This window comes from Lemur catta, chromosome 25 (assembly GCF_020740605.2).
Source record: "Lemur catta isolate mLemCat1 chromosome 25, mLemCat1.pri, whole genome shotgun sequence".
NCBI classification, from domain to species: Eukaryota; Metazoa; Chordata; class Mammalia; order Primates; family Lemuridae; genus Lemur; species Lemur catta.
In genome coordinates, this window is record NC_059152.1 from 4715888 (window position 1) to 4734755 (window position 18868).

Below are 18868 nucleotides of genomic sequence, written 5' to 3' on the forward strand. Positions count from 1 at the left end.
AGGATCCTTGACTGTTGTTCTTATCTCATTACTGTTCCCAGTATTCTCCATGACACCCTTCCATATTTGAAGGGTAAAAATAACCCTTTTTGCTTGCCTTTCTGACAACATTCATTGATGACCGAATTGCATTTATAGATCATTTTTGTTTAAGTTAAATGTAGATACCCACCTGATTTATTTGTTGAATATTTATTTTGGCATGCCTTTTTTTTTTAACTTAAATTTTTAGTTTCCAGAAAGAAAATTGTATGTGATTAGCTTCTGAAATTGTAATTAGAAAAATGATGGCATGCCCATGATATTTGGTGCTTTAATCCCGTCTTACAACTAATACACAGAGAATTGGGGGGATCAGAGTTTAAAGGAAGGGAAGAGAACCGACGCTTTCAAAGAGCCTACTGTGGTCTCGGTGCTTTATGTAATTGCATTTGTCATTACAAGAACAACATGAAATAAATATTAACACTATTTTTTTTTTAAAAAAAGACTAGATAATCTGAGACCTAGGAAGATTAAAAAACTTTCCCAGAGTCTCAAAGCGAGTAAATGGCAGAACTGTGATTTGAACTCTGGTCTAACACCTGGCTTGAATGCGGTTAATCATAAGTGAGATTCAGAGAGGACAACTCTCTTCAAGTAAGGTTCAGTCAGATCCCTTAGAAACTTTGCGATATGCCAAGTGTTACACACAGTGGTTTAACAGCGGACTTTCACTGTTGTCAAGAGGTGCATTTTGTTTGACAGTGATACTTGTTTGTGCTAGAGCAGAGGGACAAATATAAACATCGTAGCCAGGTGGCTGATTATGTGAAAGTCATTTATTATGTAATATTGAGCCGATCACATAACCATCCCCGGCCTCAAAGTTTTGTCATCTGTAGAGCGAGGGATCTCTAAAGTCCTTTTGTCTAAATTCAGTGATTGGCCTATCAGCAACAGATGATTTTTTGAAACATTGGGTCTATTAAGAATCAATAATAATAAACTACCACCTGTTGAGCACATACGTGCTACGTATTTATATTATTAATCCTGCTAATGTCCTTGTAGGATAAATACTTTTTCTATTTTATAGCTGGGAAAATTAGGCTCATGGGATTTCCCAGTGGTAAGGTATCTCTTAACTGATACAGCTGGGAGATAAGCCCATAGCTTTCAGGTTTCGAGACCAATGATTTTTCCAGACTTCTACCTAACTGAAGCATCTCTGACTACCTTAGGGCCTTGGGTAGGTGAGAGGTTTTCTAGTGTGGGCAGTTCAGAAGGTATGAGCTTTCCATGCCTCTAGACTAGTTTTTCAGCATCATGGATCAAATCTGGTCATTTTTCACTAGTACATGAAGGTATGTTTCAGAGCTTTTGGATACTTCCATTTAAGGTAACTGCAGCTTAATTCATGCAGAGGAGTCACTAGTATGTGACGATTTCAGTATTGCTCTTCTAATTATGTCTTAGAAGTCACAGGGGAGATACTAAGTTTTAGTATAAAATAATCTGGATATTTGCTATAAATTATATAATCATTGCATTTTTAACAAATTGGACTTGAGGGACACATGTTTTGTGGCTTCCCCTGAGTTGTTACTTACTAAATTACTGCCCTTCTGGTCCCGCATCCCGTATCTTTATGTTAATTTAAAAGCATTTATTTTGAGTAAAGTTAAATGAGGCCTAAGGCCACAGTGGGGGGAAGGACCTTTAAGCCTTGGAATTTAGGAAAGATACAGAAGCATTCTTTTGGGTTGGAAATAATACATAATCAAGCAGATGCTAATGAAAAAATGAAATGCAGGGGAAGAGAAAAGAGCCTAGGGTGCCTGTTTGGAAGTTTTGTAGAGGAGAGTACATTGCCCCTTTATTACAATAATGTTTCTGCACTATAATAAGGTCTTTCATTGCAAGTTCAGCTTTTTTCATTCATTTGTTTTGTGCTCTGCTTCCTCTGTTGCTAATTGTCAGCACAATAGTCCTCCAACTATGAAGTCTCAGTGTCCTTTTGGACCAATTTGTCATTGTCTTTCTCCCTCACCCCCCAACCCATGCACTCAGAATCTATTACTATGGTTGCATTTTTAGACATTTTTTATGTTTTAAAATGGCAATGCTTTTGAAACCTGCCAGAATAGTTCATGATAATTGAATGATCCAACCAGCAACAGTTACTGCTTCCAAAAGCACACTGGTAAAGTTTCTGTCTCTGGAGAATGTTCTTATAAGGTAATTAAAAATAAGCAGATTATCCTCTCTTTATAGCATTATTTTATATACATCGTTTCCTTTGAACTTTACAATAGTCCTGTGAAAACAGACCTTTTGTTAAAATATTTTTGTTAAACTGTATTATTTACAGATTTACTGTTACCTCAAATTCTTTGAAATTTCTATGACTTTAGGAAGTTACATCTCTATTCTTTTCCTCATAGTGGCTCTTTATTCTCATATATAGATTATTGTGGCAAGGAAATCAGCAAAGTTGACTTAAACTGACAAGCCTGAACAAGTTCTGATATTAGACCCTGGGCAACTTCGGTTACATGTTAATTCATGTTGATTTTTAACATTTTGGCTAATAAATATTTTAAATATGCTCCCAACTTTGTTCCAATAATCTGATATTGACAGAAAGACATTTTACAAATGTAATTTCTACAATGAAATCCTGAAGCAGTATAGTAACACTTGGCAGTTTATCACTTAGAATTTTTACTATCTTATAATCCTATGATCAGAGTTCATTGGTGCTTTTAAATGTAATATCCTTGACATAGGTGGCAATTATTTTTAAAGCATGAATACTAAATAACAAGATTGGTCAATTTTTTTCAGGGGTGTGTATTTCAATCTCTGTATGTCACTTGTTTCTATCCAGTTTATTTCCATAAGACTAGAAGTAAAGTTCAGTTGATCCTTGAACACCACAAGGGTTGGGTTGCCAGCCCCCAAGCAGTCCAAAATCTGTGTATAACTTTTGACTCCCCACAAATTTAACTACAAATAGCCTACTGATGACAAACGGTCAACTGGCACATATTTTGTATGTTACATGTATTATATACTGTATTCTTACAATAATGTAAGTTAGAGAAAAATATTAAGAAAATTATAACTAAGAGAAAATATATTTACTCTCCATTAAGTGGAAGTGGGTTTTTGTAAAGATCTTCATCCTCATCTTCAGATTTAGTAGGCTGAAGAGGAGGTGGAGGAAGAGGGGCTGATCTTGCTACTTTGGGCTGGCGGAGGTAGTGGAAGGGGAGGCAGGCACACTTGTGTACCTTTTGTTGACAAAAATCCATGTATAAGTGGACCCAGGTAGTTCAAACCCATGTTCAATGGTCAACTCTATATGAAGCTTATTATAAGGAAATAAAACTTCACTTCCTCTCTTATAAGCAACCAATATTCCTTAAAACAGTATGTGATATAAAAAGAAGAGCCAAGAATTTAGAGCTAGAAAACCTGGATTTGAGACTCAGTTTTACCACTTTAATGGCTTGATGATTTTGAACACGTGACTTAAAAATCAAACAGCTTCCTTTTATAAATTTGTTAACTAGAAATGATGAAAATACTTTAGGACTTTACTGGGAGGATTAAGTGAGAAATAGTGTTACATGAAACCTTAAGCAACTGATAACATGCAAAAATAATTACTTAGTAGTTAATGATTTAAAAAAAATTTGGATAAGGATATAATGGGCAGTGAAGTTTTTCTACTAACTTGAATTGGCCAAGATTTAAGATGAGACTTATTTTTCCTGTTCTTCTAGAAATGAATGAATGAACTGATTAATAGGTTTTTCATTTGGCTTACTATGCATCACTTAAACCAGATTTTAAAATTAAGTATTTTTTTGGTATAGTAAAGACCCAGAGACCTCTTTATGGCACGTTTTAAGGCCGGGATACCTTATTTGAAGTTAGAATTCCTGAGTGGAAAGAAAAAACATCTGTACCCTCTCTCTAGTTTCGAGAAGTTAGAGGGTGCTTTCCAGAGAGATCAGATTCTCATAATGACTGTTTGGCTATCTTCATGTATGATTTTAATGAAATTACTGGGTTTAGTTGTTTATAATCTTCCAGAATTCATTGTTTATTTGGACAATTCTGTGCTTTACTCTGGATCGGTAGTTTTACTTTTTGCTTTTTTTCTCCAAGGGAAAAAAAAATCCTTTATTCTATAAACTTAATCCTTTCTACTACTTTCTTTCCATAGGTAAAGATGGTTATCTCTTAAGTGTTAGAACTGTTGCTCTGAAATTAAAAATGTGACTAGGGTTTAAATACATAATTTTTTTCAAATTGATGTTATTAGGATTCATTTAAACATATATATGTATGTGCTTAAAAGCACATATTTTTCTTCTAGAATATTTATTACTAAAGTTCTTAGAAGTGGTCTAAACTGGAAAATTTAGGTTTTCAAGATATAAGTATCTCAGGTTTTGGGTGGAAAGAGATCATAAAGTAAATTTGGTTTCTAAAAGAGCGTGAACTTTCAAATATTGAAGTTTTTTTTATAAGAAAAAGAAAATTACTTTGTGATAAATTTATATTGTGTCTGAAATGTTTCCTGAAGCTTTTCTTAAAATTCAGTCTGTATGTGCTTAGATTGTGATGAATAGAAAAGAACTATGAGAAATACTCCGAATTTCCTGAAGCTTACAATATAGTTGAGGAGATTCATTTGTAACAGTCAAATCACAACATATGATAAAGTACTAGCATAAACGATACAAATATTAAGGATTGTAGATCTTCAGGGGTATGGAGTATGGATTGGAATAATTAGAAAAGATCCTGAATGACTGGAACTCTGGGTAAAATGGAAGGAAGTGTTTCAGGTGAGCAAAACAGCATGAGTTAAATCCTGAATTAATAATGATCAGGGAATGTTTAGGGGACAACGAAGAGGCATATTTATCAGGAGAAGGTACTGATAGTTTTAATGGGAGGAATAGATGTTCAAAGTTTTTTTTTTTTTTTAAAGAATGGGGCTTGCTTATGAATAGCTTTGAAAGTCAGCCTAAGAAATGTAACCGTTGTCCTGTAGAGTATAGAATATTTTTGAGAAGAATGACATACAGAATAAGAATTTGAGTAAGACTAATCTGGCCAGTAGGATGTAGGACAACTTAGAGAAGGAGAAACCTGGAGAAAGGGAGACCACCTCGGAGGCCGTTTCAGGGGTGGAAGTTTTGGTTGTTAAGTTCCTGGGTTGGCTGTCAACAGCGAGAAGAAGGGGTGGTTGTAAGTTAACTGACTGTCGCTGTCGCTGGCTTAGCCATAAGGGTTGAAAGAGAGGGGTGAGTCAAAGATAACTGAGGAAGTGTTTCTTGGGTGATTAGGAAAGCGATACAGAAATAAAACGAATACAAAACCTGTACTGGTATAGCAGTTTTCCGGTTGGAAGATAACACACAAAAAAACAAAACCCTTGTGGATATGTTGTAAATGAGGCAATAATAGGGTCTCCGAAGAGAGATGCCAGTTTGGCCATATGGGGGTGGAGCTTGATGAGAAGGGCTGGAACTTGGAGGAGCAGGTTTGAGAGTCATCAGGCAACAGGTGATGATTGACTAGAGAGCCTCCTTATAATTAATTAAAGGAGTCCTTACCAACTCCTTGAGGCTATATCTAATCTCGTCTGTTACCATTTCCCTAACTCTCTCTGTTCCAGTCCCACTGGGCTGCTTGCTGTTCTGCAAACCTGTCTGTGGACTCCCACCAGCTGTGGGGCTTTGCACTTGCTGTTCTTTCCACCTGCATCACTCTTCTCACAGATATCTGCATTGGCCTCTCATTTCATTAAGGGACAAGCTTTCTAGCTATTCTTTCTAAAACAGTGCCACTTCACTGTCACTCTACCTTGTTGCCCAGCCTAATTTTTCTTCATAGTACTTAGAAGCACCTACTACGTTATGCAATTGTTTTGCTTGCTGATGGCTAGACCACTCATCCCCTTGAAAAAATAAAAGCTTTATGAAAGTAGGGACTTTGTTTTGTTAACTGCTGCATTCCCAGTGCCTAAGTTGTTGCCTGGCATAGTGCAGGTGCATAATAAATATAGTTTAATGAAAGTCTACATTTACTAAGGGCAAAATTAGAAAGTAAAAGCATAACACAAAGATCTGAGCCTAAAGGAGCCACCTCCATTTAGGAGAAGAGGCCCTGAGACAGACTTAGGTCAGAGATGGTGGAAAACCAGGCAAGTCAGTGTGGTGGAAGTCAAGGGAGAGGGACTCAAAGGACAGGGAGCCAGGAACATCAAGTGCAGCCTAGAAATGAAAATGAGAACAAGGAAAAAATATCTGATGAGAAGGATATTTCAGGAGAGTGATAGAAACCACAATTTAGCTAAATGGCTGAGGAATAGGGAACAAAGGCCACTCTTGGAGATGATGACTTTGGGTAATTTACTAGTGAAATGAAGGCGAGGAAGAAGGACAGTGTGGGGGGCGGGACAGCATTCGGTGCAGGTGCTTTGGAGATGGACTTGGAGTCCGCCTCTTGATCCATGTGTATATTGTTTGTTTCACTCTGGTGTGCACCGATAAGCAACTTTGAAGATACATGAGCAGGAATTGTCCCATTAATACAGGAAACTTGAAACATTTAAGTTGTAAATTCGAGTTGATCTAAAATAAACTAATTCTTCCAGGAGTGATACCTTTCAGGTTCAGTGATCAATGAAATATTCTGAAGCTTAACTTGACTTAAATGAGTTTTATTAACTAGAAGTATCTCTTAGTCGATACATTTTATTTTTAAAAAATAATTTCCACATCCAATGGTTCAAGCCTTCTTTATTTTGGTATACACTTTGAGGAAAGAATTTAATATTTAGGAGGGGGTTTCTATTTTTGACTTTTTAAATAATGAAAATTTTCAAACACAGAGAGAAATGGAGAAAATAGCTTATTGCAGTCTCGTATGCCCAATACCTAGATTTAACAGTTAACATTTTATCATATTTGCATCACCTTTTTGTTAAAATATTTAAAATTATGATATCATGACAGCTTTATCCCACAATTCTTCCATATGAATCTCTGAAAGGTAAGGACATTTTCCTACATAATTAACAGTACGACAATAACACCTAATAAAACTTATAACTCTTCAGTATTATCTAATACAAATTGATACTCACATTTCCCAGTTGTTGCCTAAACTGGTTTGTTTAAACCAGAATACATTAAGGACCACACATTGTTATGTCTCTTCTAGTCCAGCAGGGTTGTGTCCCCTGTCTGACTGACTTCTCCACTTTTGGTGCATTCACTTAATAAAGAGGCCAGGCCATTTGTCCTACAGAAAGTCCTCTCTTCTGGAATTCTGATTATTTCTACTGGATATTGTTTAACTTTTTCCTTTACCTCTATATTTGCTGTGAAATCAAAATTAGATCTAAAGATTCCGTTAGATTCACGTTCAGTATTTTTATTCAGACTGTTTCTTTGGTAAGTCTGTGTACTCCATGTTAGATCATGTCAGGAGGTGCCTCATATTTGGTTGCCCAACTGTTAGTGATGCTGTCACTGCTTACTGGGTTAAGGTGGCAGCAGCTTCATCTCTTCATTATAAAGTTAAGTTCCCCACTGCCCCTCCACCCCACACCCCCAACCCCCACGCCATGTCTGGCAGATAATCTATGGTTTGACATGTTGGCACTCTGCAGGAGTTAGTTCTTTATCAGTTATTTATCTAATGAGTTTAGCATTCATTGATGATCCTTGCCTGAATCAGTTATTGCATTAGGGATAGATTATCTTTTAGCTGTTTTTAAAAAATGTGATTTTAATTAGCCAAGGCACATATTTATTATTAAATTGGGATAATGTTAGTCATTCTGTTTATTTATTTGAGACTAGCTCTGTTTAGGGATAATACTAGGTAATCAAATATTATATAGACCTTATCCTCAGAGAATTTTTGATCTAATGCAGATTCTCGTTGTTTTAAAATTATTTTGACTGTTGGTGATGCACATGGATAGGGGTAAAATAAATGGCAGGCATTACAGATAGCAAGAATAGCTGGAGGAAGCGTATAAATATAGGAAAGAGCAAGATGCATTTTGGGGAAAATAAAATAGTGTAGTTTAGCTGGTTAATGTGGCCAGAACGGGTGAAGGGAAGGATTGGAAAGAAATTCTAAGGTCAGGTTGTGAATAACCTCGTGTGGAGATCGGTAGAAAGCTGTGAGGTTATAGTGGGTTTTGTTTAAAATTCTCTAGTTTTCTGCTATTTACTTCTTGGTTTAAATATATGTATATTTAAAGATACATTTTGTTTTATTTCTAGAATGCCAGTTAATGAAAACAGAACGACCAAAGCCAAACACATTTATAATCAGATGTCTACAGTGGACCACTGTTATAGAGAGAACATTTCATGTAGATACTCCAGAGGAAAGGTAAGAAATTTATTTAAAAAGCAGCAGTCAATCTAAAGATTGATCCTGATTGTATCATTTGTAAATAGATAAAAATATATTTATAAAATCTATAGTCTTCATTGTTCTGTTTCTGGTATATGTGAATAATGGGAGCTTGCAAAATAACAAATCAGAACCTCTAGGCATGCTATAAGATATATACTTCTTCAGAGAAAACAGAACGTTTAAAGGTTAAAATATGAATTTAACGAGACATTTTTATAACCAAACTACCTTTTTTTCGAAATGGTAGAATAATAGAGTGTATTCATATTTGAAATTCCGAGGCTAGTGATAGCAACAAGTTTCAAGTAGTGTGCCATTATAGATTAATTGCAAATGGTGGCCTGGAATATTATATTGATGAGGATTCTGAGATTGGGTCTAAGCTCAAGGGGTGGTGGTGGTGACTATTGTCATTGCCAAAGAGGGTAGTGGCAACACTTTAGTAACCAGCTCACCAGTTTCATCAGAGCCACAGTTACATCTCCTGATCTGTTAATTTTTGCACCTGGCTCCACGCCTCCAATTCTATCTTAATTCTCTTTTATCTGGTGTCTCTAATACTGATTTAGGTCCAGTGACCATAATCACAAAATCATTTTCCTGCACATATGTTAACATATTTGATCCTAATCAGCAACTTTGTGAAGTTAAATGTTATTAACCTTATTTTTCAAGTGAATAAATTAACTTTTAACAGGCTTATCTAATATTTTATTTAAAAAATGGTAAAGTACTATCTCAGTAATATTTTTGAACCGAGTGTGGTGGTGTGTACCTCTAGTCTCAGCTACTTGGGAGACTGAGGCAAGAGGATCACTTGAACATAGGTATTCAAGACCAGCCTGGGTGATATAGTGAGACCCTGACCAAAAAAAGAAAAATTTCTTTTATCAGTAGAGTAGATGGTAATGTGTGATTACTTCAGGCAATATAGAAAAGAAAGAAAAATATAAAGAACTAGAAATTACTCATAATTCTAATTCTATAACCAGATTTAAACACTGATAATAATATTCTTTTATATGCTTCCAGTCTTATTCTATGTAGGTATTTAGTATACATACAATTTTATGTGTCCTTCTCCACATTCCTACTCTGCCCCCCCACCCAGCCCTGCCTCCCCAGGGCCTTTTCTCCCTGAGAACTTACACTGAATTCTCAGTCTGTTTATACCTGCTCCCATCACCATAGGCTGATTCCTATGTATCTTTCAGATCTGAGGTTGAAATGTCACTTTTCCTACAAAACCTTCTGTTATTCTTCTAGACTAGCTGGTTCCTCTGCTGTATACTTATATCTCTTTGTATTGTTTACATCAAGTGTATCATGATTGTAATCCTGTGTGCCTTTCCCACTGAACTACAAGATGCTTGTCAGCAAGGATCATGTCTTCCTCTCTCATTATTGAAATCGTAGTCCAGGGTCCAACGCAGTATTTGTTGACTGGCTGAATGATTGGAACTTTTCCCATGTCAATATATATCCTTTGAAAATATTATTCTTCATGGATTTATAACATCTCTTTGAAGCATGATTCATTTTGCCATTTGTGTTTACAAAGCTGGATTGAAGCCAGATCTTAAGACTGTGAAATCCTTTGCTGTTCCTGCAATAGTGTCGCACTACTCTACCGAACAATCAGTTTTCATGTGCATTTATGACTGTAAGAAAAAACAGTAAAAATGAAAAACAATATACTCACATTTGTTATTGAAATGTGCTTTTCTATATTCAGCTAGAATCTGGTGTTTGGAGATTTTATATGACTTTAATATCATTGAAGAATTAGGGAGGCTCAGTAAGAGTTAGGAAAACTTTTTATTTTTATACTCTGCCCCTAGTTTAAAATCCTTAGCTGTTGTAAACTAAATATATGTCTCAAATATATCTTATTATTTATTTCAGTGCATGATATAAGGTTGGGCTCGATTTTTTTTTTTTTTTCCAAAATGACAAGCCTGTTGTCTCCGCTTCACTTATTAGAAAATTCTTTCCTTTCTCACTGATCGTGGATAGAACATATACATACATACTCGGGCTTTTGGGTTTTCATCTTGTTTTTTTCCCCTTGATCTTTCTGTATTCTGGCACTAATACCACATGGCTTTAATTAGAGATACTTTATAAAACTTTTAACTTCTAATGTAGCAATATTTCCCTTATATTTTAATAAAAATTTTCTTAGGTATTTTAGTGCATTCTTTTTTAAATAAATTGTAGTAGAAAAACATAGAACATGAAGTCTGTCCTCTTAAATATTTAAGTATATAATACAGTATTGTTAACTATATGCACATTGTTCTACAGCATATCTCTAGAACTTTTCCATCTTGCATGACTGAAACTCTGATCCCATGAACAGCAACTCCATTTCCTCCTCCCCCAGCTACTGGCAACCGCCATTCTACTGTCTGCCTGTATGAGTTCATCTACTTTAGATACCTCATATAAGTGGAATTCTGCAATATTTGTCCTGTTACTGGCTTATTCCAGTTAGCATAATGTCCTCAAAGTTAATCCATGTTGTAGTACATGACAGGACTTTTTTTCCTTTTTAGGGCTGAAGAACATTCCATTGTATGTATCATATATGCCACTTTTTTTTTTTTTTTTTTGCGACAGTGTCTCTCTCTGTTGCCCTGGGTAGAGTGCGGTGGCATCATTGTAGCTCACTGCAACCTCCAACTCCTGGGCTCAAGTGATCCTCCTGCTTCAGCCTCCTGAGTAGCTGGGACTATAGGCACATACCACCACACCTGGCCCCACGTTTTTGTTTTTTTCCCCCAAAATTGATCTATAGATTAAATGCAATTCCAATTAAAATTCTAACAGACTTTATTTTAAGAACTAGACAAGCTGATTTTAAAACCTATGTAGGAAAAAAAGGATCCTTGATCTGATAGCACAAATGTCAAAAAATAAAAGCTTGATACAGGTGATCCTGGGACTTATTCTTTAAACTACAAGCTGTGCTTATCATTTTATTTTTTTAAAGAAATTCTCCATGATATGGGACCAAGGAAAAGTTCTGGCTTTGAAAATCTTTTTTTGGAACTTTGTTGGATCGCATAAAATAATGTCAATAATGGACTTAAAGTGGCTAAACAAAACATTTTAAAAACTGCAGTAAACCTTTGGGGGTTGATTTACTTGGTAGGATGTGTACAGACAAAATTTAACTATACATTTAAATGATTTCACCTGAGGTTTGCAGTAATTTTTCTTTCGTGTTTTTTTTTTTTTTCTTTAACATACCTCCAAATAAATGCTACCTAAAGGCCCACAATGAAATGCTTTTAGGATTATTTTTACCTCGAGGTGATGGTGGAAGAGTGTGTGTCTGTTGTTTTGCCCCCGGAATAGATGACATTCGTATTGATTTCATATTTTATAAAAGGAAAATACCTGAATCATTTACAATCTTCTATTAATGGGAAATTGAACTCATTTTTACAGGGAAGAATGGACAGAAGCTATCCAGGCTGTCGCAGACAGACTGCAGAGACAAGAAGAGGAGAGAATGAATTGTAGTCCAACTTCACAAATTGACAACATAGGGGAAGAAGAGATGGACGCTTCCACAACCCATCATAAAAGAAAGGTAGAAAATAATAACTTAATCTCCTCCTCAGCACAACATTTATTTGGGAGAAATTTACTAAAAACTGCCATTCAGAGAAAGATAATCAGCCAATTTCCCTGTGATACGTAAATACACTGGTGGGCATTATCCGTGTGAATCTGAAATACCTGTTGTAGTTTAAAACCAAATAGTTGAATGTCACTTCATGTCAGTGGTTCAGCACTTTCCCACTGACCGCTGCTGGGGCTCATGAGGGAGTTGTCACTGATGGACCATCAGACTACGTTATCATTTGGATTTTTCCCTTATTGTTTTTTTTTTTTTTTTGGAGACAGAGTCTCACTCTGTTGCCCGGGCTAGAGTGAGTGCCGTGGCATCAGCCGAGCTCACAGCAACCTCAAACTCCTGTGCTTAAGCGATCCTCCTGCCTCAGCCTCCCGAGTAGCCCGGACTACAGAGATGCGCCACCATGCCTGGCTAATTTTTTGCATATGTATTTTTAGTTGGCCAGATCATTTCTTTCTATTTTTAGTAGAGACGGCGTCTCGCTCTTGCTCAGGGCTGGTCTCGAACTCCTGAGCTCCAGTGATCCACCCGCCTCGGCCTCCCAGAGTGCTAGGATTACAGGCGTGAGCCACCGCGCCTGGCCTCCCTTATTGTTTTTAATACCATTTTAGAAATTTGGAAATAAAATATTTTCCGCAATGATCTGGTCAGTTTCCATTCGGCATTCCATGTTCTCCAGACAGCAGAGGCAGAAATGGCTCAGTGTACTTCCTGGTTGGTGCTCTCGGCCTCACTCAAGTCAGTAGGAAAGTGAACAATCTTGGAAATAATGGCTTTTATTTTAATGGCTGCTCCTGAGCCAATGAAGGAAACAGACTTTTCCTTCCCTCAGTGCTCCAGAGTAATAAGTACCAATTTATATTTTTGTGGGAATTATACATTATGTTTTTCACTGATACAGAAAATTGAAAAGCAACTTCTTTATGTAAACAATGATATTTTAAGATGAATCTAAAGATAGAGGTGTTGAAAAGAGATGAACATACCGTTTATCATTTTAGAATATATTTGGTGTAATAGGTTGTCAGTTAACCTTCAGGTAGGAAAACACACCTTTTCAAGGTGTTACCTGTGAAATTCGGTGTGAGCACAGTCGTTAAGAACTCTTTGAAGTCAGGCTGCCTGTGTTCAAATCCTCCCTTTTGCACATGTGGAACATGTGAACCTGGTAAAGTTACCCAGTCACAGCTTACATCCTCTCCTTATGTGAAGTTTCTGTTCTAATAATAATATGTGCTTGATTTGTACCAGTGTCTGAAAACCCTTTCTGTCTTCACTGTAGACTTATTCTCTATTTGTGGGTTGAACTGAATCCCTCTTTTCTTTTAGGACAGTTTGACCTGCCTTGTTCCTGAGTCATTGCAAAGAGAGAAACAGTGTAGCTTTACCCACTCACTCAGAGATAAGAAAGCTCCTTTTGCATGTGTGTAAATTACTGTATTTAAAATGAAATCAAGAACAGTGTAAATCAGATATGGTTAAAACATTGAACCCTAAATAAATTCAGAATGCTTCGATCAGTTTTTCATTTTGGACACTTAGTTTCAGTAAAGAATTCTAAGAGAATCTACTTTAGAGTGATGTTTATGTTTAATTATCTTTATGTGGGCAAAGTAGAATATTAGCTTACATTAACAGCTAATATTTGTTGAGCATTTGTGTAAGAACTTTACTCATATTCCCTCATTTTGAGACTCAAAACTTTATGGATTAAGGACCAGTATTATCCCCCTTTTGTAGGTATGGGGACTAAAGAATGGGAGGATTAAGAAACTTTCCCCACAGTTACACGCATGGTGGGAGCTAGGACTTGGGCAGTAGGCCTCCAAAGTCTTCACATTTTAGCACTGTTTTATAATACTAAAATTCTGCTTATTTTTCCAAGAGTGCTTTATTATAAAATGAAATTAATATCCAAGCATTGTGTAAGTGCAACAGTTTGCCATAATGTTTTTGAGAAGAGTATAATTATAAGAGAGAATATCTGCTTAATTTTGTTTCTAATATAACTTGGTTGTGAGTGTAACAGTTATAGAGATTATAGAGGCTCAAGATACATGAACTAAGGAAAAGAAATAAGTTGCATATTTAAGTTGTGCAGTATACAATTAGAAGAAGATCTTATTATGTTTGAGGTCCTAGTATCTCTTTTGAAATAATTTAAAATAGTTTTAAGTTGTTGCAGAAATCAGTGCAGAAAACAAACATTTGTACCACTACTTACTCCATAATGGTCCTAATGGCTTAGTTAAAAATGGTTAAATATTTCCATTACTTGTGTAAGATAAATGACTCCAGAATTGTATCCTTTATATCACTTATTAAAAGAATTGCAGAAGCTTGAAATATTTTTAATTTAAGACTGTAAACACACACATTCTGAAGTAAGAATAGCCTTCTCATAGTTTACTGAATGCATCTTCTTCTTTCTTCACTTTTTGCAAAAATAGGCAATAGGGTTAAGAGAATAAGTACTGACTGTGGTAGCTAAAGTTAGAGTGGTCTGACCTGCTGTCTCTTGCATGGAGCAGAGAAGTGGTTACCCTCCCTTGGTAGGGCAATGCCATAGTATCTGCTCTGCCAGTTAAAAACTCTCTTGGAGAAGGAAGAATATTGGGTGGTGGAGGAAGAGGCAAGGGCCTCACAACCAGGGTAGAGTGAGTGAAAGTGATTTTCCCCCTTTGCCATGTCACTTGACTGATAATTTGACTGGCTGAGGAATTCTAGGTTCAAAATCATTCTCTCCAGTATCTGAGAACTGCTTAAATTATTTTCAGCATCTGTGATTGCCGATGAGACAGCCAGAGCCAGTCTTATTCTTTTTCATGTAAGAGTGCTTAGAAATTTGTAAAATTTTTTTTTTGAATGACTGTTGCAAACATACATATATGCTAACAAATAAATTGCATCTAATACTTCATATTATATGTTTTAATTTGTATTTTTCAGACAATGAATGATTTTGACTATTTGAAACTACTAGGTAAAGGCACTTTTGGGAAAGTTATTTTGGTTCGAGAGAAGGCAAGTGGGAAATATTATGCTATGAAGATTCTGAAGAAAGAAGTCATTATTGCGAAGGTAACTGATGCTAGAGCTGATTACTGAATTTTATGTGCAGTGTGCGTGTGTGTATGCATTTACATGCTGAAGTGTAGAAATTTCATTAAACAACCAAAATATGATTGTAGGCTACTGCTACAGTAATTTGTGTATTAATATTTATAATGTTAAAACTTTTTAAAAGTTTATAATATCTAAATATTAAATATTAAAACTATTTTGTTCTCTGGAGGGAATAGAGATATTTACTCTATATGTTTGGGACAATGATTTTACTTTATATTTGTAATCTCTATCAGTTATACTAGGATTGCTTTTTAATATTTTCTCCCAGTGTTCTAAATTTCTTATCAAATAAAAGATTGATTAGAATAGTGTAGATGATTTTATACTCATAAATTATAAAGTTTATATAACATTGCATGGAAAAGCATCCTAAATAGATTTGAAAATACTGGAATGGTGAAACTAAAAGAAATGTCTTTGAGATTCTTTTAGGAGGCTTTAACCCCCACCCCCATTCCTTCATCCAGCTTAGATGTTTACAAATTATTAACATATTAATGATGCCAGTTCTCACTCAGAGTTCTGAATTGAATCTCAAGTTTCTCAGTAGACAAATTTGATATACTTTACAATTGGTCTGTGCTTTATGTTCTACTTAATTCATTAAATAACACATAATGTTGTCATTATGCTTTATAGATTACTGTAACTTTCAGCTATTTGCTACCATAGTTTCGTCATCTGAAGTATGTTCCCCATCTTTGGACATTTGTGTCAATTTCAGTTCCTTCACAAGTCAGTGTCTCCTACTGGAAAGAACATTGAGTTTGGAGTCAAACAAGCCTAAGTTCCCATCCCACCTAATAACCTTTAACAACCAGTTTTTGGGGGAGTACTGTTCCCCCAAAGCATTTGAAAATGTTTTGGGGGGTGATATTTGCTTATCACAGTGACTCAGGGGGAGAGGCCCTTCTGACAGTTACTGGGTAGGAGCCAAACATGCTAAATATCCTGCAGTGTATTGGAAAGCCTATCCAAGCCTCAGTTTTTTTCATTTGCGAAACTGGTAGAATAAAACCTTTGGACAGGAATATTTTGAAGAATAGGATATATAAAGTATTTAGCATAGCACCTGGCACTTATTATTTATTTAACTGATGTTTTCTGGGAGGTAGTACAGTACAGTAGGCTCTGCCACTTAGGAAATGATCCCAAATAAATTACCCAACTTTTTATGCCTTTATTTTCTCATCTGCAAAATGGGGCTAATAATAGTACCCACCTCATAGGATTATTGTCAGTGTTAAATGAATAGATAAACGTAATAATATTTGTCATCATTATTAAATAAATTTAACAAATTAAATTACATATTGAATAAAATTACATTAAAATTAAAATAGTATTAAATGGAAATATATTATTGTTATAAATATTTGCTGCTATTATTATTACCGTCCACTATATATCAAGCATCGGTATATATACCAGGTCCATTCTATTTCTCCTTTTATATACTAGCTTCAGTTGGACCCCATTATTTATTTTCTATTCTTCAGACTTGAATATTTTATTAGACACTGTTTTTATCTCACTAATTACTTATACTTTCCTGAGTAATTGTACAGAATTTGGTATATTTCACAAATGATGGAATATTCTGATTGATGTAGTTCATTTTGCTTTCCTCCAACAAATCCATTTATTAATTTCTTGAAAGATAATATGCTGGTTGAGAAGAACTTTGACAATGAGAGAGAAAAAACCTAAATTTTAAAAAAAGAAAGTATGCTTGTTTGTAGTAAAATGATTAACACTGTGACATTTTGGAGTCTGACAAGACCAGGGGTTTGGATCCGGATGATCAGAGACCTGGTGTTCATAGGTCTTTTTATTGGTGACATTAACTGATCACTTCTAGTGAACTTTAAATTTCGGTTATTATACTTTTTAGCTCTAGGATTGTTTTGGTTTCTTTTGATGTTTTCTCTTTATTTATATTTCCATTTTGCTCATATATTGTTTTCCTGGCTTTGTCGACATCCTCTTCTAGCTCTTTGACCACCTTTAAGATTTTTGTTGATGTCTTTGTCTAGTGAGTCCTCCATCTGGTCTTTCACAGGGACAGTTTCTATTGATTTTTTTTCCCCTGTGAATGGATCTTAATTTCCTGTTTCTTTGGTGTGTCTTATGATTTTTTTTGTGCTCCTCCTGTATTTCCCCTACTCTAGCTAGGAAATTTCTGAACATCAAGTCTAGAAAGATGAGCTTAAAAGCTTTCAGACAGCAAGAACAGATTGCCTCTCCCAATAGAGGAATGACAACCAAACTGTGTGACACTTATTTTTAGCAAAATGTAGAAGGAAATTCAAGAAAGAGTCAGAGATGGGATCCATGAAATGATAGAACTAAAACTCAGTGCAATGAAAAGAAATCCCAACTTGACAGATGAGTAATAAACAAACAGTTCCCATCAGATTATTTGGCTTAAGTTGACTAATGGTAGAATAAAGGAGGAAGGAAAAATAATTTAGAAACTTCAAGAAAACAAATATTTGTTCAGGAAAGACACAGTCCATACATGAAACAAAGTGAAATGGAGTGATTATGAGCAAGGAATGGAGTACAGGCAACCTCACTGCACGTTGCAGATACTGCATTTTTATAAACTGACAGCCTGTAGCAACACTGCATAAGGCAAACCCGTCAATGCCATTTTCAAATGGTCACTTTTGTGGATGTGGTCACTTTTGTCTCTTGTGTCACATTTTGGTGATTCTTGCAGTATTTCAAACTTTTTCATCATTATATCTTTTATGTTGATCTGTGATCAGTCATCTTCGTAGTTGCTATTGTATAGTAATTGTTCTGGGGCACCACAAATGGCACCTGTGTAAGATGAATACCGTGTGTGTTTTGACTGCATCACCAACCATCCGTACCCCTCTTCCCCTCCTCTCAGGCTTCCCTGTTTACTGAAACACAATATCGAAAGGCCAATTAATAATCTTAACAATTTGTCCTCTAAGTGTTCACATAAAAGGAAGAGTTGCATGCGTCTCACTTTAAATCAAGAGCTAGAAATGATTAAGCTTACTGAGGAAGGCATGTCCAAAGCTGAGACAGGCTAAAAGCTGTGCCAAACATTTAGCCAGGTTATGAATGCAAAGGAGAATTTCTTGGAGGAAATGAAAAGTGCTACTCCAGTGAACACACGAATGGTAAGAAAGCGAAACAGCCTTATTGCTGATGTGGAGAAGATTTGAGTGGTCCAAATAGAAGATTGAACCAGCCACAACAATCCCTTATGCCAGAGCCTGATTAAGAGCAAGCCCCTAAATCTCTTCAATTCTGTAAAAGCAGAGAGATTTGCAGAAGCTGCAGAAGAATAGCTGGAAACCAGCAGAGGTTGGTTCACGAGGTTTAAGGAAAGAACCTGTCTCCCTAACAAAGAAATGCAAGGTGAAGCAGCAGGTGCTGCTTTAGAATCTGCTGCAAATTATCCAGAAGATCTAAGATAATTGACGAAAGTAGCCACATTAAACAGATTTTTCCATGTAAAGGAAGCAGTTTCATATCAGAAGAAGATGCCAACTAGGACTTTTCATAGCTGGACAGGAGAAGTCAGTGCCTGGCTTCAAAGGATAGGACAACTCTCTTGTTGGAAGCCAATGCTCATTTACCATTCTGAAAATCTAGGGG

At 35.8% G+C, this 18868-nt stretch overlaps 1 protein-coding gene across 2 annotated transcripts in view; it reads left to right on the forward strand.

The window, feature by feature from the left end:
* The window catches only part of AKT3 (AKT serine/threonine kinase 3), a 215104-nt gene that overhangs the window by 134240 nt on the left and 61996 nt on the right, over positions 1 to 18868 (forward strand). For both annotated transcript variants that reach the window (XM_045537212.1, XM_045537213.1), the window contains 3 exons: positions 8310 to 8421; positions 11905 to 12049; positions 15047 to 15178. In XM_045537212.1, the coding sequence (XP_045393168.1) occupies positions 8310 to 8421; positions 11905 to 12049; positions 15047 to 15178 (389 nt within the window). The remainder of the gene's footprint in view (positions 1 to 8309; positions 8422 to 11904; positions 12050 to 15046; positions 15179 to 18868) is intronic.